Source organism: Leptopilina boulardi, unplaced genomic scaffold, assembly GCF_019393585.1.
Source record: "Leptopilina boulardi isolate dan_hultmark-lab unplaced genomic scaffold, ZJU_Lbou_2.1 LbouV2_332, whole genome shotgun sequence".
NCBI classification, from domain to species: Eukaryota; Metazoa; Arthropoda; class Insecta; order Hymenoptera; family Figitidae; genus Leptopilina; species Leptopilina boulardi.
Genome location: NW_026137899.1, coordinates 28,634 through 53,056, shown reverse-complemented (window position 1 = coordinate 53,056; position 24,423 = coordinate 28,634). Strand labels below are relative to the sequence as shown.

Sequence of the window (24,423 nt, the reverse complement as noted above, 5' to 3'; positions counted from 1 at the left end):
TCAATAGCAATAGCTAACGTATTAAGCGAGCGAGCAAAACCATTGGTAACATCAGTAACAAAAGCAGCTACACAATCAATGGCAGACCTATTCTTACGGAAACCATATTGGTGCATAGGGATTATTCTCCTCCTTTCTATCTCATGCTCAAGTCTAAACTGTATCAAGCGCTCAAAAATTTTACAGAAAACCGAAGTAAGAGCAATGGGCCTAAAGCCCTTGCCCCCAGGTTTAGGAATAAAGCTGACTTGTGTTCTCTGCCAAGATTCCGGAAACGACGAGTACAAAAACATGCGATTAAACAATATCAGCAAAAACTCCAGCGCCACTGGACCTAGGCCTTTAATAATTTCGCTAGTGATACCGTCAAGGCCGGGGGCAGTCCCAGACTTACAATGCTCCAGAGCAGCATAGAATTCCTGTTTCGAGAACGGAGGGAAGAGTTCAGTGTCAAAGGACAACGGAGTTTCCAAAAAAGGAATTTCCACCGGTGGAATATCTTCTCGGATAAGCTCGTCCCTGAGCTTAGCCATTTGAGGAGTGGAACTATCCGAGGAGATATCAGTATTAAGTCGAGTAGAGCGTGATGAGAGCGCTCTGATTGTACGCCAAAGCGTTGATGTTCCCGTTGTCGGAGAGATGCCCTCACAAAATTTTCTAAAACCCAGCATCTTCTGCTTTCTGAGAAAGTGTATAATTTCACTGTTCATTCTTTTAAATTCCGCTCGATTAGCTGCAGTTTGATTACTATGGTACCAGGCATAGTTCGCCCGTCTTCTTTTTAACGCATCCTCGCATTCCTCATTCCACCAGAGTGGTTTGGAAAATGGCTTTAAGGAATCCTTGCAAGGAATGAATGCGCCACTGTCCCGCAAATGAGTTCCGATGGAATCTAAAAATGAATTGTAGATGTCAGAAGGGAGTGTGCCACCACAAAGCTGCGTCGTCAACTCAAGAACTGATTGTTCCAGAAGGTTATGGAAACTGGACCAGTCAAGATGTTTAAGACAGAATCTGTTATTGGTCGAGGACGCGCGACTCGGAACGATGTCAGCCAGAAGCAGAACAGGGAGATGATCGGAAGAGAAAGTATCTTGAATTACCGTGGTGACTGAAGCTTGCAACACAGCAGGCGAGCAGAAGATGAGATCTAGATTACTTCCTAGAACATTAGCATCCTGAAATCTAGTAGGAGAAGAATCATTCGAAGCAAAAAGATCAGATTGGAGAGAAAAGGTGAGTAGGGAAGACCCTCTCACGTTAGAAGAAACATCACCCCAACAAGTGTGGTGAGAATTAAAATCACCACAGAAGATATGATTGTTTGCCCTTGGGAGACGCTCAAATATATCAGACCACTGTTCAGCTGTAACATCTCCTCCAGGAGGTGCATAAAGACATGTAATTTGTGTCTTACCAAAAAGGGAACCAATCGAGACAGAAGCAACGTCTATCTGCAGGTTACTAGCTGAATAACAAAAAGCGCAAGAGATCTGAAACAAACAGAGACAACGAGGCCACAATACAGATCCAAATACGTGGACAGCACTCAGAAATTATGTGAGCTAGACGTAAAACCAACCGAATAAACCACACGTACAAGTAAAACGTAAAATAAATAGTTGACAGCTATTCTCTGTAGTACAAATAGGTTAAAACAACAGATTAAAATTCACTAGATAAAATATTCAAAACAAAAAGACTAAAAAGAGATTAAAATATATGTTACCAAGTAACTAGTTTGTTTATAAATGTAAAACACAATATAAGTTAATAAATAAATAATAGGAGATAAATGGGAGACGTATAACAAAAAATAAAACTAAGTAGAAAATTAGCCCTCATTTAGAGTCTCCACAGGGTGGCCAGAACCACCAAGCGGTTGAAGCGTATCAATATCGGTACGAGTATCCATTGGACCAGAAGAGGATTGCGAAGTCTGAGAAGTATTGCTTTGGTCCTCCACAGGCCCCACCGTGGGCTGCCAGACCACCTCATAACCCGGCTTAGCAATTCCCTCACTCAACAAGAGCGCCTCCGCCTTGTCATAACCTACATTGAGCTCAAGCCTGCGCTTCATTATTAAATATTCATATTTATAATAAGGACACTCTCTTGATGAGGACATGTGATTATCACCACAGTTGGCACAGTGTGCCGTGCGATTCGGGTTAGGACAATCATCCCTAGCGTGGTTCTCTGCACAGTATTCGCATCTAGAGAAAGTCGAGCGACACTGAGTACGAAAATGCCTAAATCTCTGACACTTATAGCATCGCTTCGGAGGTGTGACTATCAGAGTTAAATTGAAGAGGTCTCGAGAAATAAAAATTGAATCCGGGATCGATATTCCTGAAAAGATAAATTCGATCTGCCCCGACAGATCTCCATCCTGGGTTGTGCGTCTACGAATGGAAATTACCTCCCGAATTACTTCACTCTCCATTTTATTACAAATCTCCAGAGGGGACAATTCTAGATCAACATCATGTGCCAGCGCTTTTCTACTAACCAAGGACCTGGGGATATACAATTTGTATTCGCGATCGCTGTCCTTCATGGACTCGAGCAGTTGGTTGGCAAGTATCCAGGTGGAGGAGGTCACACGCAGTTGATTAACTCCGTTAGCCACGACCACACGATCTGGGTCGCTGACTCGTGCTTCGAAATAGTCAGCGATAGCGATCCTATTATATTTACCGATCTTCTGGTTTGGTGTGGTCGATTCTACTAGGACTGTAAAAGGAGGAGGGGCATCGGGCTGAAATCTAGCATCCTCCGTGTATGCTGGGTTAATCCACTCAAGATCATAGGGGTGCAGTTTTTCCTGTTCAGGAGAAACCTGTAAGTCAGCCTCCAGTGTAGCCCGGGTTTCATCCCGCGCCTCTGTTCCAGAGACAGGTTCACAAGGGGGGTAAATCTGTAGAGGTGGATCAGTGACAGATGTTAACATGGACTGAGGGACATCATGTGGGGAGGAAGGTTCAGATTCCATGGGGACATGATGTGGTTGTTTAAGCGATGTTAAGTTTGACCCGTTTTCAGGAGGCGAAGGATTCACCCAGTCACGACGATAACCAGCGGGCAAAGAAGACACAGGAACTGAGGGCACCGTAGACCCCGAAGCCAGACCATGCCCAGGACCAGATGTCAACCCTGGCCTGACGATAGAGGGATCCATACAAACAGAAAGTTTACCACGACCAAGAAATCGACTTCTAGTATTCATTGTAACACGCTGGAGACCGGGGGCCGCCGGAGCGGTCAGCTTCCTAGGTGTTGTTGGAGCCATATCTTGACTTAAAAGAATTTATTAAGCCCGAACCCAGAAGAACAAGGCGACACCAAATGAGGGCCCAAATTCTCACTCAATATTAAAAAGTAACACAGAAATAAAAATCATCCACTGAGTGAGAACTTATAAGGTAAAAACAGAATAAACAAAAATCAAGCCAATAATATGACACAAAAATAAATTAAATTAGAGTATAAATAAATATGTCAAAAGACCGAAAATAAATAAAATAAACAGTTATAAACAAAAAAAAGCAAAAAAAAAAAAATAAAATCAGTATCAATAAAGCAAATAAATATATACCAATAAGCAGGTTATGTAATTAAAATTAAAACGACTGAATACACATTGAAATATAAGGTCTTGTATGTGTAGTTGTAAACAAATTATATAAAAAAAGGCTTTAATCCCTTTGGGCGGAATGTGAAAGTGGTAATGTAAAATATAAAAAATTAAAAAAATAATGGGCTGCAATTTGAAATGTATGTGTAGTGTGACATAAACAAGGTATCAAGAATTCAAATAATAACAAAGAGAAAAAAAAAAAAAAAGAGAAAGTAATAAAAGTTAAAACTATGAGTGAGCCTGGAGTAATAATAATTAAAGTTAATCAAAAGTTAGCGAAGAAGTCAAGTAAATTCGAAATAAATAAAATAAAATGAAAATCACTATAACTAAAAACTTGAAACCTTCACCAACTATAAATTTAAAAATATTTCGAAATTTTATAATACGTAAAATTAAAATCACTTAAACGGGAAAATAAGTCTGACACAGGCTGACACTCATAATATTGACAGACTATTTACCCAAAGGGACGTGTAGGATTTGTAAAGGATGACTGACCTTGAGTAACGAAGGACGACAATACCCAATTATAAAACCTCATTAGCCTTATCAACTTCAAATATTAATTAAAATCGGTGCACAAAATGAAAAACTCCAGCCACTTGCAGTTTCCAATTTAAATTCTGGCGCCTCCAGCAGAATGCAGCAACACGTGCAAAACACCGGCCGGATAAAACAAACAGCTGATTGTCGAAAATGCCGCCAACAGCTCGCTCCGAAATTATAAATATTTATTGTTCGTTTATTTAGAGTACTCAATAAAATAAATGGACGAACATCTGAACATATTCAGCACATTCAACAATAAATAAATAAACTGACACAGAGATTAAGAGCAAATTTAATTTGTAACACAAAAAAATTTTTGACCAAACAAAAAGTGAGGAAACCTCACATTTAAAAACAAACAGGACTATACTAGAAGACGGTCATAACCACGGTCCAGAAATAATGTTCATCTGATCGAAATTTGAGGTATAAAAGTACGGAAGCCTGTACGGCTCACGAGCCTCTCGTACGCAAGTGGCGGTGTTTCGTACCACAAGTGGCACGAAGTCCGTCCAACTTGTGGCAAGTTCGTTAGTTCGTGCCACTTGTTGGACAGACTCCGTGCCACTTGTGGAAAGTGGATTTCTTGAAGGGTCATTCACAAATATGACAATTCCGTTGTATTCTGTTGCCGTCTATTTCGTCAGTGCTTTTCATTTCAAGTATAATTTCATCCGGGCAAGTCCGTTTAGTGTTTTTGAATAAAAATGAATTTGTTATTTTTTAATTGAAAATATATGTAAAAGATTACATTTCAGTGTAAACAAATGATATTGACATCTTTATTAATCTTAAATATTCATAAAAATATACTTTTAATTTTAAAAAATAAAATCCTCTTCATGTATTTTAAATTAAAAAATGGCAACATAACCAAAAAATCTTATTTTTATTCTAAACTAAGAAAAAACTTCCGCTTAATTCTTTGTGGAATCCGTAGTTTATTAATATGTATATTTACGTTTGGAAGGAGTATTTATGTGTGAACTATAAAAAGTTTGTTCGATGACATTTACTAATATGCTAATATTACTAATATCTTATAAAATTCATTTTTTCTTCTTCACATGAAATTGAAATGAAAAGCACTGACGAAATAGATAGCAACAGGATCCAACGGAATTGTCATATTTGTGAATGACCCTTCAAAAATCCACTTTCCACAAGTGGCACGAAGTCTGTCCAACAAGTAGCACGAACTAACGAACTTGCCACAAGTTGGACGGACTTCGTACCACTTGTTACGGAAGCGCCTACGAGTCACCAGCGAACTATCTTGTTCGCGTCACATTTTTAGCTGTGAAACCGAGGAACGCGTTCGATGGTTTCGCTGTTTCCTTGTTTTTGAGTGACGATAAAACACACTATACGGTTCGATAGTTCTCTGGTTTTACTTAGTTCTATCGTTATCGAAGTCTAAATTTTGTATTAAAAAAATAAATTTAAATTTAAAAACCGAAATATAATAATATATTTAAATTATATATTTGAGATATATCAGATATCTTATAATGTGTGCCTAAAAAATTATTTTATTTAAAAATAATAGTACAAAATATTATTTTGAAGTAAGTTGATTTGTTTGCATTTTATATTTGTACTATACTATTAATATTTTGTACTATTATTTTTAAATAAAATAATTTTTTAGGCACACATTATAAGATATCTGATATATCTCAAATATATAATTTAAATATATTATTATATTTCGGTTTTTAAATTTAAATTTATTTTTTTAATACAAAATTTAGACTTCGATAACGATAGAACTAAGTAAAACCAGAGAACTATCGAACCGTATAGTGTGTTTTATCGTCACTCAAAAACAAGGAAACAGCGAAACCATCGAACGCGTTCCTCGGTTTCACAGCTAAAAATGTGACGCGAACAAGATAGTTCGCTGGTGACTCGTAGGCGCTTCCGTAACTTGTGGTACGAAACACCGCCACTTGCGTCCGAGACGCTCGTGAGCCGTACAGGCTTCCGTAATAAAAGCACCTTAAAAGCACCTTTAGCCTACATGTGTACGTGCCTTTGGGTGGCCCATAGGCGCTTCCGTACAGCACGCAGCTTACAATGAGAGTCCACATTCTAGATACAAAGTTCAATTGCCCATAGCCCGATTGTATAGTGTGTTGTAAAATGTCAGCTACAGAAGACCCTTATGAAAATGTGTCAAGAGGATCTCTAAAATTAAAAGGAACCGAAAATATTAGTAAAAAGTAATTATTTATATTTTTAACATTTTTATTTTCTTTTTTTAAACATTCTTTCTTTACATTTTAACCCTTCGAGGACCAGTGTTGCTTATGGCAACAAACTTTTTCCAGTGTTTACTCATACAAATAATATTCTTGGGTTAAAAATTTAATATTAAAACAAAATTTATTTTTAAATAACAGAAATTTTCTAACTAAAGTTTGGTTTGCAGTAAAAAAATTGAAATAGTTTTCTCAAAAAAATCTTAAAATATTCCCAAAATTTGTTTTCTAAAATTCATGCAATGATTAATCATGGGGACTATAATTTATATAAAAAATAATCTCGTATTTCTTTAAATTTTTTGCTGATTGCTGGAAATTCTTATAACTTTCTTCATAAGAACTATATTCAATCAAGTTAACAAAGTTTAACCTTTTCATGAAGTCGGCCACATTCGATTAATAAAAATTAAACAGCATCCGACAATTTTTTTTTCTGAAAATATACTTTTTCCATAGCAAAAACCCTCTTTGAGTTTTGTAAAAGTTTGCCTGAATTTTGTTTATTATTTCTGAATTTTTTGTTTTTTTGACTTGTAAATTGAGTTTTTTTTTTTGAAAAAATTCTATTTAAATCATGATTCTCGGTCGAAATATCATCAATGTACAAATAAACCCATTTTGTGAGCAATCTATATCCCATAACATAATTTTTGTAATCAAATTTTTAAAAAAAATTGTAGTTTTTAAAATTATTTACTCCAATTTTCAAAATATTTTAAATTTCTTGCTACGTCTAAAAAAAAGTATTTTAAAATGAACTAGAAAAAGTAATTATTAATATACAGAGAAATAAAAGTTTGATTATTTGCAAAAAAAAATATATATTTTGTTGTAGAATTGAATTTTATTTTTTTAACTTTTTTTGAACTAACTTTCACGGTTTGCATACGCTAAGGAAGAATGAGGAAATACTGAATTGCGTTTTTTTTATATGTGTACGTCTGCATGAAAAGGGACCACGTTAGTTTCTTTCATAAGGGCGATATTTGCATTAATGTTCACGCAAAAATAATCCTTATTGTATTCGCAAAGTGGTCCCTTTTCATGCGGACGTACACATATATATATATATATAATTGAAAAATTAATGTATTATCTTTGTCATGGTACCATTTCTTTCAGAATTTTATTAGTTTTTAAAAAATAAAAAGGAAAAAATTTTAGTTTCAATATTTTTTAAGATTTAAACTGTTTTATGATATATATCTAGTATATTTTACTACATTTTTTCGAAGAAGTAGCAAGAAATTTATATTTTCAAACTTAAAGTAAAATTTTTTTAAAAAATTGCAACTCTCTAAACATTTAGAATTTATATATAACAAAATAACAATTTTAAAGAATTATTTGCAGATTTTTTATTTGACCCAAGTTTCATTTAACACAATTTTTGATAGAATTTATATTTGATAAAAAAACGAAAATGTCAGGGAAAAACACAAAATTTTTGTCCGGAAGTCAGAGAAAATTATTTTTAAATTTTTGTGGTAACCCTGAATATAGATTTCCAATATGAGACGGAATTTCAACAGTCAAAAATTAATTCTTACCATATATATAAAAAAATATTAATAATGAACATTTTTTTATTTTATCAATCATAATATTATGGATTAAATTTTTTTTTGTATGAAATTAATAATCAAAGTAGGAGGTTCGCGACCTTATTTTGTAACCTTAATTTTTTTCTTTGTTAACAAAATTCAAAGAGTATTTAATATTCGATAGTAAGACTTGCCAAAAGTATAAATTTCTTTATTCTGTACTGAAAAGTGATAAAATTAGTAGAGAGATATTCTTCTTTAAGGGGAGATTACGGTGATTTTCAGGTTTTGAAAAAAAATCACCATAATCTACCTTTAAAATAATATTCGCAATTAAAATTTTTCAGAGCTTGCAACTTTTTTTGGAACCTAAAAATTTAAGGTTTCGCAGATATTTTAATATTGATATAATTCAGTTGCTATTAAAACTTTATGTAGGTGTTTTGCTTTCTTTACAAGGTATTTAATTTACAAATATTTACCTAAAAAGTTAATATTTTATTGTTAAAGTATCACTAGAAATTAATAAATTAATATTTCTTTCCTACAATTTAAATACTAGACAATTGAAAAAGAACATTTTTTAAATAAAACAAGGTGTTCATTTCATGACCATTTAGCTTCCTCATCATGATACACTTATATTCAAGATTAAAAGAAGGATTACAACTAAAATAGCGATTGATTTTATAAATATTGGTAAAATGTAAACTTTATATACATTAATCGATTCGTTTTCATGCTAGGAATACAATTTTGACAAGAATTAATTAAAATTTCTATATAAGAAAAAGTAATTTCAAAAAATACAAAAATTGATTTTTTTAAGATTGATTGATTGATTTAATCTATAGATTTCAGTATGTTTAGGGTTCTGTCAATATTTCATGTGCAAAGACAATTTCACATAACTTTTAATTGAATTTAGATTCTTGCCACGCCATGTGGCCACAGCATCAATTTAATATTTTATGAAAACTGGATTTTTTATTACTGTCAATATAATAAATCTATTCACCATGAACACTTCAAATACAAACTTTTATTAAAACACTTATACATATTGAAACTTATCATTAGGAAAACTGTAATATTCCAATTTTTAGAGAGACCAATTTTTTGTTAACAGAATCATAGACATTTTTTATTTTCTCTGAAGAAAGAAAGGAAGCGCTTATTACGCCCTCTATATTTTAACTTAGTCATTTTTGTACCGCGTAATTTTAAATATATGAATATCAAACAGTACCGCCGGCCTTGAATTCATCGGGAATTCAAATAAACTTACAAATAAATTACAAAGTTTTTTTTTTTTTTTAAATTAAATAATAACTTATGATTAAAATACAGTTTTTCATGTCGGTTTCATCGGTGTGCAATGGTGAAATGGTAAAACAACCACTTCTGTGATAGGTCGTAAATACTCGGAATTCGAAGTTTTCACTTTTACAACTCGAATTAAATTGTCGGATGATCTTTTAACTTCAATGATTCTACCTAACAACCATTTGGTAGGTGGAACATTTGGCTTTCGCAATAACACCATTTTACCAACGACAAGAGAATCTTCGACGTCTTGCCATTTGAAACGTTGTTGTAACGTATATAGATAGTCATTCGACCATTTTTTTCCAAAAAATCTCGGTACATTGTTGCATATGTTGCCAGCGTGACAATTGATTTTGTTTTAAATGACAAAGCGATGGTTGAGGAAAAGCTGTAAATGAACTACCTATTAAAAAATGCGCCGGTGTTAATACATTAAAATCGTCGATGTGTTCGGTAATCGGAGTTAAAGGCCGCGAATTCAAAATAGCGGAAATTTGATAAATCGCAGTGGCTAATTCCTCGTATGTCGGAGTATTCGGGCCAAATATTTTGACAATTTTTGTTTTCATGCTTTTAACGGATGACTCCCATAGGCCTCCAAAGTGGGGTGCTGCCGGGGGATTAAATCTCCATTCAATGCGATCTTTTGCGATCAAATTTTTAAACTCTGAACTTTTAATTGCATTTTCAAAGGCTACGCGAAGTTCTTTATTTGCACCTTGAAAGTTAGTCCCGCAGTCACTGTACATGCATTGAGGAAGACCACGCAAAGAAACGAATCTTTGAAAGGCAGCTATAAATGCAGACGAAGTGTAATTAGTCACAATTTCTAGGTGAATCGCTTTCACCGCGAAGCAAACGAATACAGCGATATAACAACTCTGAGAACGATTTCCGCGACCGCCGATCATACGAACTTGCAAAGGACCAGCGTAATCTATGCCGCAATCTATAAACGCTCGTTCTGGTCGTACTACTCTCGGACGCGGTAAATTTGCCATCAGCTGTTTAGCCAGTTTTGCTCGATATTTAACACAAATAAAACATTTATGTAGAATTGATTTGATAAGTGGACGTGGATGAATAATCCAGTACAATTGTCTCAGATGACTCAATGTATCTCGTAATCCGCCGTGAATTGTTTTTTCATGAGCATCCCAAATTAACAATTTGACAATGAAATGATTTTCGAGGATAATCGGGTGCTTTGATTCAAACGCAAAATCGGAATTGTCAAGACGACCTCCTACACGCAAGAGACCTTGATTATCGAGAAAGGGATTCAAAGATTTTAGTTTACTCTTTTGCGCAATTTGTGAGTTAGTTTTCAAAGATTGAATCTCAGATTGAAACTGTCGTCCTTGAATATAAAGATACCAAACGATTTCTGCATTACCTAATTCTTTCGCAGAAATTGGATTCGAAAATCGAATGTTGTCATCAGTATCGGATTTGAATTTCCACTTAATGAATCTCTGCAATATTACTGTCACTCGTAACAATTTATTCCATGAAGAATATCTGGAAGCAAGAGCATTCATTAAATCAGGAATAAGTTCAACATTAAGGTGCACGTGACCTTTTGATTCTAAATCGGTTTCAAGTTGTGTCGGAACGATCGATGGTGGCCAGTGAGTTTGAGGTAACGATAACCACTCTGGGCCATTCCACCAGAGATTGGAGTTGATTAAATCTTGAGGTCGAGTTCCGCGAGACGCTATGTCAGCGGGGTTTTATTGCGAAGGGACATGACGCCACTGATGATCTGGAAGTAAAGTCTGAATTTCGGATATTCGATTCGCAACATACGTATGCCAATGAGAAGCATGTTTGTTCAGCCACGAGAGTACAATGGTGGAATCAGTCCAGCATTGAATCGATAAGTTTGAGAACGGTTCGGATTGACGAACTGAAGTGATCAAACGAGATAATAAAGTTGCTGCTTGCAATTCCAATCGTGGAATGCTGATTTGTTTTACAGGTGCAACTTTTGTTTTGCTCGTAATGATTTGAGTAATCACCTCGTGAGAAGATAATGTTACCCTTAAGTAAAGAACTGCTCCATACGCGACCTCGGATGCGTCGGCGAATCCATGAATTTGAACTTCAAGGTTATCCGGATGTAACTGTAACCAACGCGGAATAGTCAATTCATTTATATCATTTAAAGAATTCACATAATCAGTCCAGGTAGATACTGTTTCAATGTCCAGATTATCATCCCATGAACATTGATTACGCCATAAATTTTGCATGATAATTTTCCCTGTGATTATGATTGGTGATAGCCACCCTACTGGATCGTATAACTTAGCGAGAACAGAAAGAATCGTTCTTTTCGTGATCACTTCCAATTCGATAGATTTAACGGTAAATTGAAACTGATCGTATGTAGGATTCCATTCCAAACCTAAAATTTTAATACCCTCATCATCACCCTGTTGAAAAAAAACACGTATAATTGTACGTATAATAACACGTATTGTATCGCACCTAACCTCACTTTTAGTGATACTTATACAACAAAGTTATTAATCAAGACAAGACAGCGGAAACACCAAGGCGAAGGAACAAGTTCTCATCAGATCACAGAAATTAAGCAACGTTGGACGCGGTTAGTACTTGGATGGGTGACTGCTTGAATTGACATTCGACGATATTTTTTTTCGTGAAATTTAATTTGCATTTTAAAATTTCTAAAAATTTTCAGCGCAATTTTGCTACTAATTAATCTATTCTATTATTCTAGTTTTAATAGAATTATAATTATACGTATAATAATACGTATAATTATACGTATTATTATACGTATTATTATACGTATTATTATACGTATTATTATACGTATAATTATACGTATAATTCTTGTTTCAAATTCGTATGTCTTATTATACGTATAATTGTACGTATAATAATACGTATAATTATACGTGTTTTTTTCAATAGGGCATTCAAAGGAGACGACCAAGCAAGACCGTGATCGCTTGGATCGATATCCGATAATAATTGAGGACAATTGCTGGACCATTTTCTGGGTGTGAAGTGACCTTTTCTTAAAAGAGCAATAAATTCGTCGCGAGATTCTTTCGCTTCTCGTTTTGAAGATCCACCGAACATCGCGTCATCTATGTAAATATTGTTCTTTAAGACATACGATGCTAATGGAAACGCCAAGCCTTCATCGATCACCAACTGCTTGAGGACTCGTAACGCCAGATAAGGCGGTGAACGTGTTCCATAAGTCACGGTGAGAAGTTGGTATTCGCTAATTGGTTGATCTGGCGACGAACGCCACAATATGCGCTGATAATCAACATCATCCAAATTTATTAAAATTTGACGGTACATGCGGGCAATATCGGCAGTATAAACGTATTTAAATACACGCCAATGAACCAAAACATTAAACAAATTCGTTTGAAGTTTTTGCCCTATTCTCATATGATCGTTTAAAGAGGTACCGTTGGTTGATGGGGCTGAAGCATTGAACACTGCTCGCATTTTTGTTGTTTGGCTAGCTTCCCTAAACACAGGTTGATGAGGAATGTATACCACCTGATTAGAAGGATTTTCGAGAGATTTAACTTTTCGCATGTCATGAAATGTTTTATATTTTTCCATAAAGTCACTATAAAGTTCTTTATGCACAGGATTTTTCTCGAGGCGAGTTTCGAGACGTTTTAAAGATTTTTCGGCAATTTTTTTCGTATAACCAATGTCAATAGGTTTGTCAGTTGTGAACGGATAATTGACACTATATTGACCATCGGGTGTTCGCGAATGAGTTTTTTGAAAGTGCTCTTCACAGAGTTCGTCTTCGATAGACACGATTTCTTTCGAATTTATTTCCTCGATTTCCCAAAATTTTTGTAAACACGAGTCGAGACTTTTATTTGAAATGCAGTGATGAATCTGAACGCTAGATTCATTTTGATTATTTAATGACGACAAAGATCCGGACAAAACCCACCCAAATATTGTATTTTGAGCAATTGGATCACCCGCTCTTCCTTTTTTTAATCCGTCCAAAATTATAGAACCATAAAGCTCGGCGCCAATGAGTAAGTGGATAGGATCATTGTTATAAGGATCGTCTGCTAGCTTTAATTTTTTCAAATGAGGCCATTGTTCAAAATTGACATTTGATTGAGATACATAAGACGTTATTTTTGGAATAACAATTGCTTGCGTGTTAAAAACAGGATCACCATTTGGACTTGATGAAATCCTTATCGTGACAGCAGAATTTGCATTTCCAGCGTGACTACCCCCTAGGCCAGACAGTGACGCAGAAATGGGTATAGTTTTGGAATTTAACATTTTTGTTAAGTCTTGAGAAGCAAAGGTCCATGTTGACCCTTGGTCTATCAATGCCCGAACACGAATAGCTCGCATTGAAGGAGATAAAACCCATACTCGTGCAGTAGCGAGTAAAACGTTATTTGATTTTGTTGCGCTTGGTGCGGAAAAATGAGACTGAATTTTAGACGATTTTATTACTTGAAACCCTGTACTACTTTGATTCGAATTGTCGTTCGATTCTTTTTCGTATTCTGTTTCGGACTTGGTTTCGCGGTGAAGTAAAGTGTGGTGTCGACTTTTACACTTTGTACATGTAAATTTACTCGGACAATCATTATTTTTATGCTGGGCTCGAAGACAATTTGTACAAATTCGATTTGCTTTAACATAAACATATTTTTCTGAAACAGATTTTTCATTAAATTTTTCACACTGATACAAGAAATGGTTACCTTTACACATAAAGCAAGAATTTTCTCGAGATGATGCTATATGAATATTTACATTAGCGCGATTTGATTTTGAGAAATTATCCTTTGAATGCGCAACGGGTTTGGAAGCTATACTATTATTTGTTGTGACAGCAGGCAATGCTTCTAATGCGCGAATTCTTTCGAGAAGAAATGTTTCTAAATCTGAATAAGCTGGACATTCAATTGACGATGATAATTTTAACTCCCAATCTCGTTGCGTCTTCGGATCTAACAAAGAAAGAACTCTATTAATCAAAATATCACTATAATTTTCAGTAGGACGATCTAGATTTTTTAAAGCAGCAACTCGCGTTTGCACAGTATTGTAAATATTTAATAATCCAGATGCAGATTCCTTTTTCAAAGGAGTTAACGCAAAGATTGCATTTATGTGCGAAGTTACCATAGCACTTTTATTGTTATACCTTTGAACCAACAAATTCCACGCAACACTAAAATTGTCGGAAGTTATTTGAATATTTTTTATTAAATCCAAAGCATCATCGCGTAACGAATTTTTTAAGTAATGTAATTTGGCAACATTTTTTATAGATTCATCATGAATTACAAGTAAATTAAAAGAATCTTTAAATGATTGCCATTCAGAATACTGACCTGAGAACACTGGCAATTCGATACGACGTAATTTAACAATAGAACCTGATTGTTGAACAGTTTTTTCAAAATTCAGATTCGGAGATGAAGCTGCCAAGGGTAGCGTTGGTGGTTGAATTTCAGCTAGAAGTTCTGCGCAGATATCCAAATTACTGTATAATTGTATCTCCTTTTCTCCAAATTCATCCTCTGCAAAGTATTTATTTTGCTTCTGCTCTAGATTGGCACAATGCGTCATTAAAGCGTGACGATCTCGGCAGGTTCTCCATAATGATTCGAGGAGAGTACATCTATTGCGAATTACTAGTGCAGATTTACGTTGCGGCTCTAAATCTTCAATATACTTGAAATGTCTCTCAATAGACTTAAAGTCTGTGTACTGAGTTGTTAATAGTTGCTCGAAATTAGGCTCCATGACTCGAGTATGAATTTCACTTAAAAGGTCACTCAATCGTGTATCATTAAATTCACTTTTGTCATCGGTTGACATATCATAATAAATTTAGATAGATTATTTATTTTCACATAAACGTCGCACACTTTGAATTATTTTATGGTTTTTTGTCTTGTTGACATAAGTGAGGTTAGGTTGTCCTGTATTTTTGACACTAGAGTTCGACAGGTTATTTTAAAGTTTTTATTTAGATCAAGAAGAACACTACTTTATCGATAAGTTTCACTTGTTGTAAAGAACATGGCGGATAATGAATCGACTTCACAATTGCAAGGATCAATATTGAATTTCATATTTTCCACAATAAAATGCTATGATCCTGGCAGGATCGCCAAATGTTTAGGGTTCTGTCAATATTTCATGTGCAAAGACAATTTCACATAACTTTTAATTGAATTTAGATTCTTGCCACGCCATGTGGCCACAGCAGCAATTTAATATTTTATGAAAACTGGATTTTTTATGACTGTCAATATAATAAATCTATTCACCATGAACACTTCAAATACAAACTTTTATTAAAACACTTATACATATTGAAACTTATCATTAGGAAAACTGTAATATTCCAATTTTTAGAGAGACCAATTTTTTGTTAACAGAATCATAGACATTTTTTATTTTCTCTGAAGAAAGAAAGGAAGCGCTTATTACGCCCTCTATATTTTAACTTAGTCATTTTTGTACCGCGTAATTTTAAATATATGAATATCAAACACAGTAAAATATGAACTTTATATAGGTTAATCGATTCGTTTTAATGCAAGAAATAAGTTTTTTTACCAAACAAAATTAAATTTACAAAGAAAAAAATAATTTAAAAAAAAATTTTCAGATTTTGAAAAAATTGTAAAAAATAAAATGTTGTGAATATATTCGGAAATCCTTGAGTCAGATTTTAGGTATTAATGATTACAATAAGCATATGAAATTTCAGGACAATCAGTTAAAACGTTTCTGAGGTAATTTGTACATAATATTTTGTGACATACACACACACACATACATCTGGACATTTGCTCAGGACTTATTCATATATATTAATTCTAGATGAAAATGAGTCCATATAACCCAATTTTAAAAAATCGAAAATCGTTACGAATGCAAAGCTTCCTCATGAGGAAGCAAAAATTATATATTTCTGAAACGAAGCAAAACACATACAAGTTTTGAAAAGAACTAAATTTTATCAATATTAAAATATCTGCTGAAACTTAAATTTTTGAAAAGCTCCAAAAAAATTACAAGCTTCAAAAAATTTATAAAGTAAAAAGAACTATTTTGTCATTTTTCAGTACAGAATCAAGAAATTTATACTTTTGGTAATTCTCAATATCAAATACTAAATACTAGATCTTTTAAAAATATGATGGCAACAGCTCTCAGACAAAAGTCAATAGATTTTTACAATAGAAATGCTAAATTTTTAACAAAATATTACTTTCAAACGCTATTAGAATTATTACAACTGGTTTTAAACTCAAATTTAAAATATTATTTGAAATAAATTTTGCTTTTCACATTTTTTGTTTAAAATATATATTAAACCTTCGTTTATCTGACGTTCGATCAACCGAGGCTTCGCATTATCCGAAGCACCGAGTTGTTCTTTTACGGAGTTTCTTAAATCTCCTTAATGACAAGTTACACATTATGTAACAATTCTTTTGTACACTGAAAATTAATTTATCTTCATTATATTTTCACTTTTACTTATTTTTGTGAATAAAGTTAATTCTAACATTTTAAATGCATAAACAATTTTTGTAATGTTTATTTCTTCTGTGTTATTTATGTTTTCGCTTTTTTGAAACGTTTTACCCATATTACTTCGGATAAACGAGGTTTATAATTGTTAATTACAAAAGTTGTTTTAAAAAACTATTTTTCAAGTTTTAAAAATTATTTAATTATGCCATTAAAAACCATTTAAAATGAATTAATGATTTTAATACTTTATTAAGGAGATATCAAACGTTACCTCGTCATTCAGTTTCATTGTGACGTAATCATATGAAGAGGTATTAACGAGTTGGTAAAAATGTACGATCGAGTTATGTTCAGGTAAATGTAATACAAAATATATTATTTTTATTCATTATTTGACATTACATAGATGGTGAACCACTTTTTTGAAAATTGATAAAATTCGTTTGAAACTTGTTACAAGAGGTGTTTTTAACATTTTGCCTGATGCAATTGAAATTTTTACAATTGTTTTTATTCATTTCCTTAAAATTTTATTGAAACCAAGTACCTAAATTGTATAAAATAGATTATGTTTGAAGGTACTTGTAACGAATTTAATTAACAAATATTTTAATAATTCTGGAAATTATATCTGTTGCCCCAAAACACTTCCTTTGTACTGAATGATCTGGTATTTTTAAGCATTGTTTAAAATTACAATAGCTCATTAATGAACGAAAGAATTTCAAATTAATCAAAAATTTATATTTTTTGTAAGATAACCAAATTTTAAGCACCTCAAAAGTCAGGCATTTTAAAAATAATATCAACATTTAAACAATAATTTTTACATTCTCATCATAATGAGATAGTATTACATTTGCCCGATTTTTTTTGTGTTAAACCCTTCGTTCACTAACAAGATACTATATAAACAAAGCCTAAAAGTTTGAGATCGATCTGTTCAGTGGTTTCAGAAAAATGTTTCTTACAGCAAGCGTCTAAGAAAAGAATGTTTTGGGGCAACGACCATTGTTTTCGCAAATATTAATATTTTTAGATGGATTTCGATTGATTAAAATTTCGCTGCTCCCTCCCATTAAATAATCGGTAACTTTATTTAAAAATTTTTTATCTTCTTTCACACGCCATTCAAAGGAACTTTATTTAAATTTCGAAATAAATAATCTCAAAATACAGGATAAAATTTTGTACATTTGGTCCTTAAAGGGTTAACATTTCTAAAGTGGCGCGAAAATTATTTAACCTTTAAACTGCGTGGGACTGTTTTCTAAAATTATTTCGTTCATTATTACTTTTTTCAAAGTACAATAGAACCTTGAGCTTTTCAGTAGCTTCATATTTTATAAAAATCTTTTAGGTGACAATTGTTTCAAAATTTAGAATTAATTAAATTTTGCAATATAAATAAAAAAATATCAAGTATAGAGGTCTGTAGGACCGGTGTTAGCCGCAAGTGTAAGTATATTGCACTAGTATAAATGCGCTAGGATTTGTCAGTCTTCATAACTTGCATTTATTGTTTTGACGTTTTCGTGATGATTTAAACATAATATAAATACTTTAATCATTTTTAAATTAAATAATCAAATAATAAATCATATTTATTCAGTTAATATTGACGGAGTTATTAACAATGTCACGTAAGCGTTCAAAAGTAAATTTTATGATTAATTATTATTCAAATAAAAGTAGAAAATTATTTCAAATAAAAAGTTTCCACAAAATGTTAATAAAATAAAACATGTTCTCCTTATTAAAACATGTTTATTTAATTTTGATTATTTCAATTTTAATACAGTCAATTGAAAATTTTTAGCCTAATTCTATACAGAATAAGAGCAATAAGGGTTCATTGAAAAAACCAAGTAAAATATTAGATAATTTACGTTTAAATTATTTAAATCCTATTATTATTATTATTGTTTCGCTTAAATGTTAACTCCCTAGTGGGAAAAAAACCATGTTTGTTCTAAAAACGTTTTTAGAACGTTTTATGTCCGACAAATAATGTTATAAATCATTTTAAGAACATGGATGTTCAAATAGTGATCTAAAAAATTTTTTGAATGACATGAAACGTTCTAAAAACGTTTTTTTTATTTTTCCATCGTGCAGTTTAAAGGTTAATGTTTTACTTAATTGAAATGAATGATTGTACTTTTAAAAAGAAATATTTGTAATAAATTACATGTAATAATGAAGTTATTAATTTATTATTTAATTATTAATGAATCAAATAGAGATACTAACCAACAATTTTATATTTAGGAAAAAGAAGAAGGAGAAACAGAAGAAGAAACTTGTAGAAGTTACAAAAATAATAGATGATGAACGACTGGAAGAAAATGTTACGGCTCCAAAACATACAAAGGCAGAATTAGCATTCAAAAAAATGCAAGAAAAAATGGTAAATAATATTTTTAAACAAACAAGTTCAATTAAATTCTAAATTGACATTTTTGATTGTATGCTTTATTAATTATTGCTTGTGTATTTTTTAGCAAACAGAAAGAATAAAGCAAAAAGCATCTTTAACACACAAGCAAAGAGTCGAAGAGTTTAATCGACATTTGGATGGTTTAACCGAACATTTCGATATTCCTAAAGTCAGTTGGACGAAATAAAAAAAGTATTATTTATATGAAATCATCATCACTTATTGTCAACCTATTCTGTTGGCAGAAAAATATAATTATTCATTGAATACTTTCTACGTCTTAAAATGTCTATTTATTTACTATAAATAATATTATATTACACGAAAAAATGTATCCTTAATCTCTCATTTATTAATATGTTCTTCTATATCACAAAGTAAAACTATTAGAATAATTGGAAAAAATATTATAAGTTAAATCAGTCCAATTTAGTTACCCTAAAATGTCTTTCTATTTATTGTTTATTAACATTATACAGAACATGTATCAATAAACATGATTTTTAAGTCCTTGAAAATCTTTGAAATTCCTTGAATTTTATAACAAAATCTTGAATTATTAATGATAGCAGGAATTGGTAATATTGTTTTCAATTAAATAAATAAAAATATTTATAAATAAACAAATATTTATAAATATCAATCATACAAACAAACAATCATGTAATCGAATAGTAAATTTTATATCTTGCGTTCAAATAGTAATGTTTTAAATGATATAATCACATAATAATGATTTAATTAAATGTATGAACCAATGAAATAGATAATGTAATTATAGAGATGTTATGATTCTAAAATTTGGTAGTTGAGAAATACAGTTTCAAATAGAAGAACCACATGTGTGAGCAACTACTACTAAGAAGAGGGTCACCAATACTTTTTACATCGGTGAGGTCCCGTCTTAGAAAAAATCTGCCCAGGCTACTCACAAAAATCTTTCTATATAAAAGGAAACCTTTCCTATTAACACCAATTAAAAAGTCAGTCACAAGTACCAGTTAAAAGACAAGTTACGAGCCCAGCAAATGAAAACTAATTCAGTTGAATTGAAATGAATACACCCTGGGCTTCAGTGAATCCCGCTTAGCGATAAATTAGAATTGGAGCTAAGTTGCAAAATGTTCATGAAATGAACATAAAGGACCGCCTACTTATTTTAATTATTTTCCAAAATATCATTTGAAAAAATTTCTTATTAAACTAATTATTAAACAGCATTTGTAGGTCATTGAATTATTATTTAACAGAAATTTTATTTTAAATCCTCTTTATACCCAACTGTTTATTCAAAATTATTATAATTTAATCCAATTTTAATTTGCCAGTTTTTTATTTGATGAATCGTTATTTGATAGAATTCTTTTTATGTTGAACATAACATAATACAATAGAAATCTATTGTTTTCTTATGTGATGTTCAACATAAGAACAAAAAAATCTTATTAGTAGCACTAAAAAGCAGAATTTTTATTTAATCAGAATTGAAAATGTCCGAACAAACAACCAACAGAAAGATTTCGGGCGAATTTAAAAATTGACCAATCATAATTTTCTTTATAAATTCTGATTGGTTAATTTTTTTAAATTCGCGCGAAATCTTTTTGTCCGCTATTTGTTCCATCATTTGAAATTTTTATTAAATGAAAAATCTGTGTTTTAGAAATTCTATCACTGTCGTCAAACAAAATTCTTTGAAATAAAGATTCGGTAAATTAAAATTTCTATTGCTTTTACATAATTCTTTAAAATGAAAATTAAAACTAATTTAATTTAAGGAATATTTATGCTCCCCGTAAATGTAGCTCTTTATAAAATTCTGTCCCAGATAGCACAACAATTTGTCACAATTTTGCAGCAAGTTGGCAATGCTAAATTGCAAGTTTGCATTGCCAACTTGCTGCAAAACTGTGTCAAATATCGATATGTCCACCCTTTTTAAACATTGCAGTGCAAACTTGCTGCAAAATTGCTGCAAAAAAGCTGAATGAGTTTTCTGCAGAATTTCAAAAACAATTTGCTGAAAAATGAACATGTTCTAACAACGTTCTTAAAACGTTTTTAGAAGGAACATGGTTTTTTGCCCACAGGGTAGATTGGTTGCTTGGATGATTGATTTATAGATTGGTTGATTGAGTGATTGATTGGTGGATTGATTGGTTGATTGATTGAGTGATTGGTGGATTGATTGGATGATTGATTTATGGATTGGTTAATTGATTGATCAATGATTGATTGGATCCGCCATTTTGAAAATTTTAAATTTGTCTTCAAATTCGTATTCAGTGACCTCAAAAACCCCCGAGTAGCGAGATTCAAGCAAATTTGATCAATTTTTAACAATATTTTTATGTTTGTCCGCCATTTTTGATCCGCAATTTTGAAATTTAAAAATTCGATTTTAGAATATTATTCTAAAAACTTATTTTCACCAAGTTGAATGAAAATCTATTAAAATTTATTAAAGTTATTCAAGTTTTTACATTACTAGTTTTGTTATGGTAATGATTGCTTATTTTATATGTTGCATATCAATCAATTGGTTCAATTATTTTACATCTACCAAGAATTTTTTTTCAGTTTTTACATCCTTTTACACAGTAGTATACTTAGGATAACTTTTTTCTTTAACCTCTTTAAACTACAGGGGTGTTTACATTTACCCCGAATTTTGGGAAAATTTTAAATTCTCGGGGTAAATGTAAACAGTCAGTTTTAAGCGATTCAAGTTGATCAATATTTTTTTGTACCTCATAAAATGTTTCTAGGGAAGTGAAGTAACAAGTTCATGCAGTAGAAAACCGGAAGTATTGCTTTTTAAAGTAAAAAACTTACGTTATTGTCGAAACTAAGCAAATCCGTTTACATTTACCCCAAATGACCCTAACGCTTTAAAAATTTATTTTTTTTAAATTTAAATTTAAGTTATATTACATAAAATTAAACAATAAACAGATTATAATTCCCTAGGAGCTATGTGTTTCGTTTAATATTTATAATATAATTTAAACTTAAAATTTAAAAAAAAGTAAACTTTTTATTAAAATTTTATGAAAAGTGTATTAGAATTTAAAACGCAAATTATATTAAAATTTAAAAATAAATTTTTAAAGCGTTATTTATAAAAAAAATTGTTTTCTTTTTACTTCCTTCTTTTCGTACGATTTAATTATTTTTATGGTACAGAAATTTAAAAAAATAACTTTCAAGGAAACTTAAAAATTTTATTTTCCAAAAAATTGCATTTTCAAATTTCAGAAAATTTTCCGTATCATTTTTCAGCAAATTGTTTTTGAAATTCTGCGAGAAACTCATTCAACTTTTTTGCAGCAAGTTTGCACTGCAAAGTTTAAAAAGGGTGGACATATTGATATTTGCCAGTTTTACAGCAAGTTGGCAATGCAAACTGTTACGAGCGGAGTTACGTAAATAACGCGCAAGCGTTAATTCCGCTCTTTTGTTGACGCTTATTGGTTGGGTTTTCCTCAGTGTTAATCCTTGAAAGGAAGCGGGAATATTTAAATAAACAGTAATTAATAATTATTAATTAATAATTAATTAATTAATAATTAATTATTAATTAATAACAGTAAATTCCGTAAAACGGAGTGGGAAATCCTCTTAAAGAAAGACAATTAATCAATGATTAATAAATTAATCAATTATTAATCGTTCTAACTTCTAGATTAAAACCACGTAAGTTTATTGAAAAGTTCAGAGATACATCGACCATTAGGGACGGAGGCGAGAGAAGATCTGCCTTCGGAGTGAGGTTAGAGCGGAGACACAGCTCTCGCTACGAGTCCAAAGAAATCACCATTGCGCATGCTCTGGTATATAGTCTGCTCTATGCTGTATCCAGCATCACTGCACTGTATTTATACATTTTCACTGTATTAATCTAGTTCCATATGTTAGAGAACACAAAATTTAATAGCGTAATACGCAAGCGTGATTTTGGAATGATAATGATGTCTATGCGAATATGAGCGTAACAAGCAGTGTCGATCTGGATCTACGTGCGAACAGTGAAAGATCTAAGGCTGCAGTCCCATGGCAGCGTTTTGCGTTGCGTTTTGTCACTAGACCCTGAGTGTGAACATAGCAAACATATATCTGCATCTCTTTTACACTCATGGTCTAGTGACAAAACGCAACGCAAAACGCTGCCATGGGACTGCAGCCTAAAGTATGAGCGATTTATTTGGTGCGTTATAAAATTTGCTATAAGTTATGTTAACTCCTTTACTTAAAATTTACATTTAATAAATTACTTTATATTTCTCTTGAACAATAATTCGGAGTTTTATTTTTTACAATTCTAAATAAAGTTCCTTATGTTGAATAAATAAATTTTATCCTAACACATATATACTTATTTCGCACGTTATACAATAAGATTATAAATTAACTATATAAACACAAATCAATAAATAAGTAAATAAATATATGCATACATATACACATATATATATATATATATATATACACATACACATATACATACATACACGCAACCATATACATAAAACGTTGATTTAGAGATGATGATAATAACTTTTTGCATTAATTAAATTAGGATTTGAATTATAATATAAAAGAATTGTCGTCGCGAACATGAAGTTCTTTGTTTGCCTAGTCTGAGGCTTTTCTATATTTTATGAACCGAGTTGCGTCTGGTCAACACGTGTTTAGTGTCCTATAGAAAAAGGAATTAACAACCTTTTCAAGTGGATTTTTATGATCTTTTTGAGGTTTATATTTCAACTTGAAAGCAAGGGAAACTTGGGATCGTATTTCCTATTGCCATTTTACCAAAATGTTTATTTTGTACATTTTGGGAACAAGAGTTTGAAAGGAATTAAAGCGTGACGGAATTATTTAAAATTAGTCATGCTTTTTACGAATATCTGAATAGTTTCATTTTAAGAAGAATAAAATATTAAGAGACAGTTAAATTAATTCTTAACAAATTTTAATATTAAAATTTAGCGCTTTGATATATCGTAATTCGAGATATCGAAAGTAAAGTCGAGCGAGAATACAGTCGCTCGTTACAAAACTTGCAATTTGGCACTGCCAACTTGCTGTAAAATT

General features: G+C 31.8%; 2 protein-coding genes across 2 annotated transcripts; one reads left to right on the top strand and one right to left on the bottom strand.

The window, feature by feature from the left end:
- The first annotated feature begins 6,279 nt into the window (after positions 1-6,279).
- LOC127285436 (protein FAM32A) lies at positions 6,280-19,844 on the top strand. The gene is made up of 4 exons (XM_051311437.1): positions 6,280-6,417; positions 17,141-17,240; positions 19,158-19,296; positions 19,391-19,844. Exons 2-4 carry the CDS (start codon positions 17,218-17,220, stop codon positions 19,511-19,513), a joined length of 285 nt encoding a protein of 94 aa, XP_051167394.1. The 5' UTR covers positions 6,280-6,417; positions 17,141-17,217; the 3' UTR covers positions 19,514-19,844.
- LOC127285366 (uncharacterized) lies at positions 9,617-15,212 on the bottom strand. The gene is made up of 5 exons (XM_051311348.1): positions 14,723-15,212; positions 14,087-14,335; positions 12,263-14,035; positions 11,142-11,742; positions 9,617-10,853 (listed from the first exon to the last, which is right to left on the bottom strand). Exons 1-5 carry the CDS (start codon positions 15,210-15,212, stop codon positions 9,617-9,619), a joined length of 4,350 nt encoding a protein of 1,449 aa, XP_051167305.1.
- Positions 19,845-24,423: the final 4,579 nt, after the last annotated feature.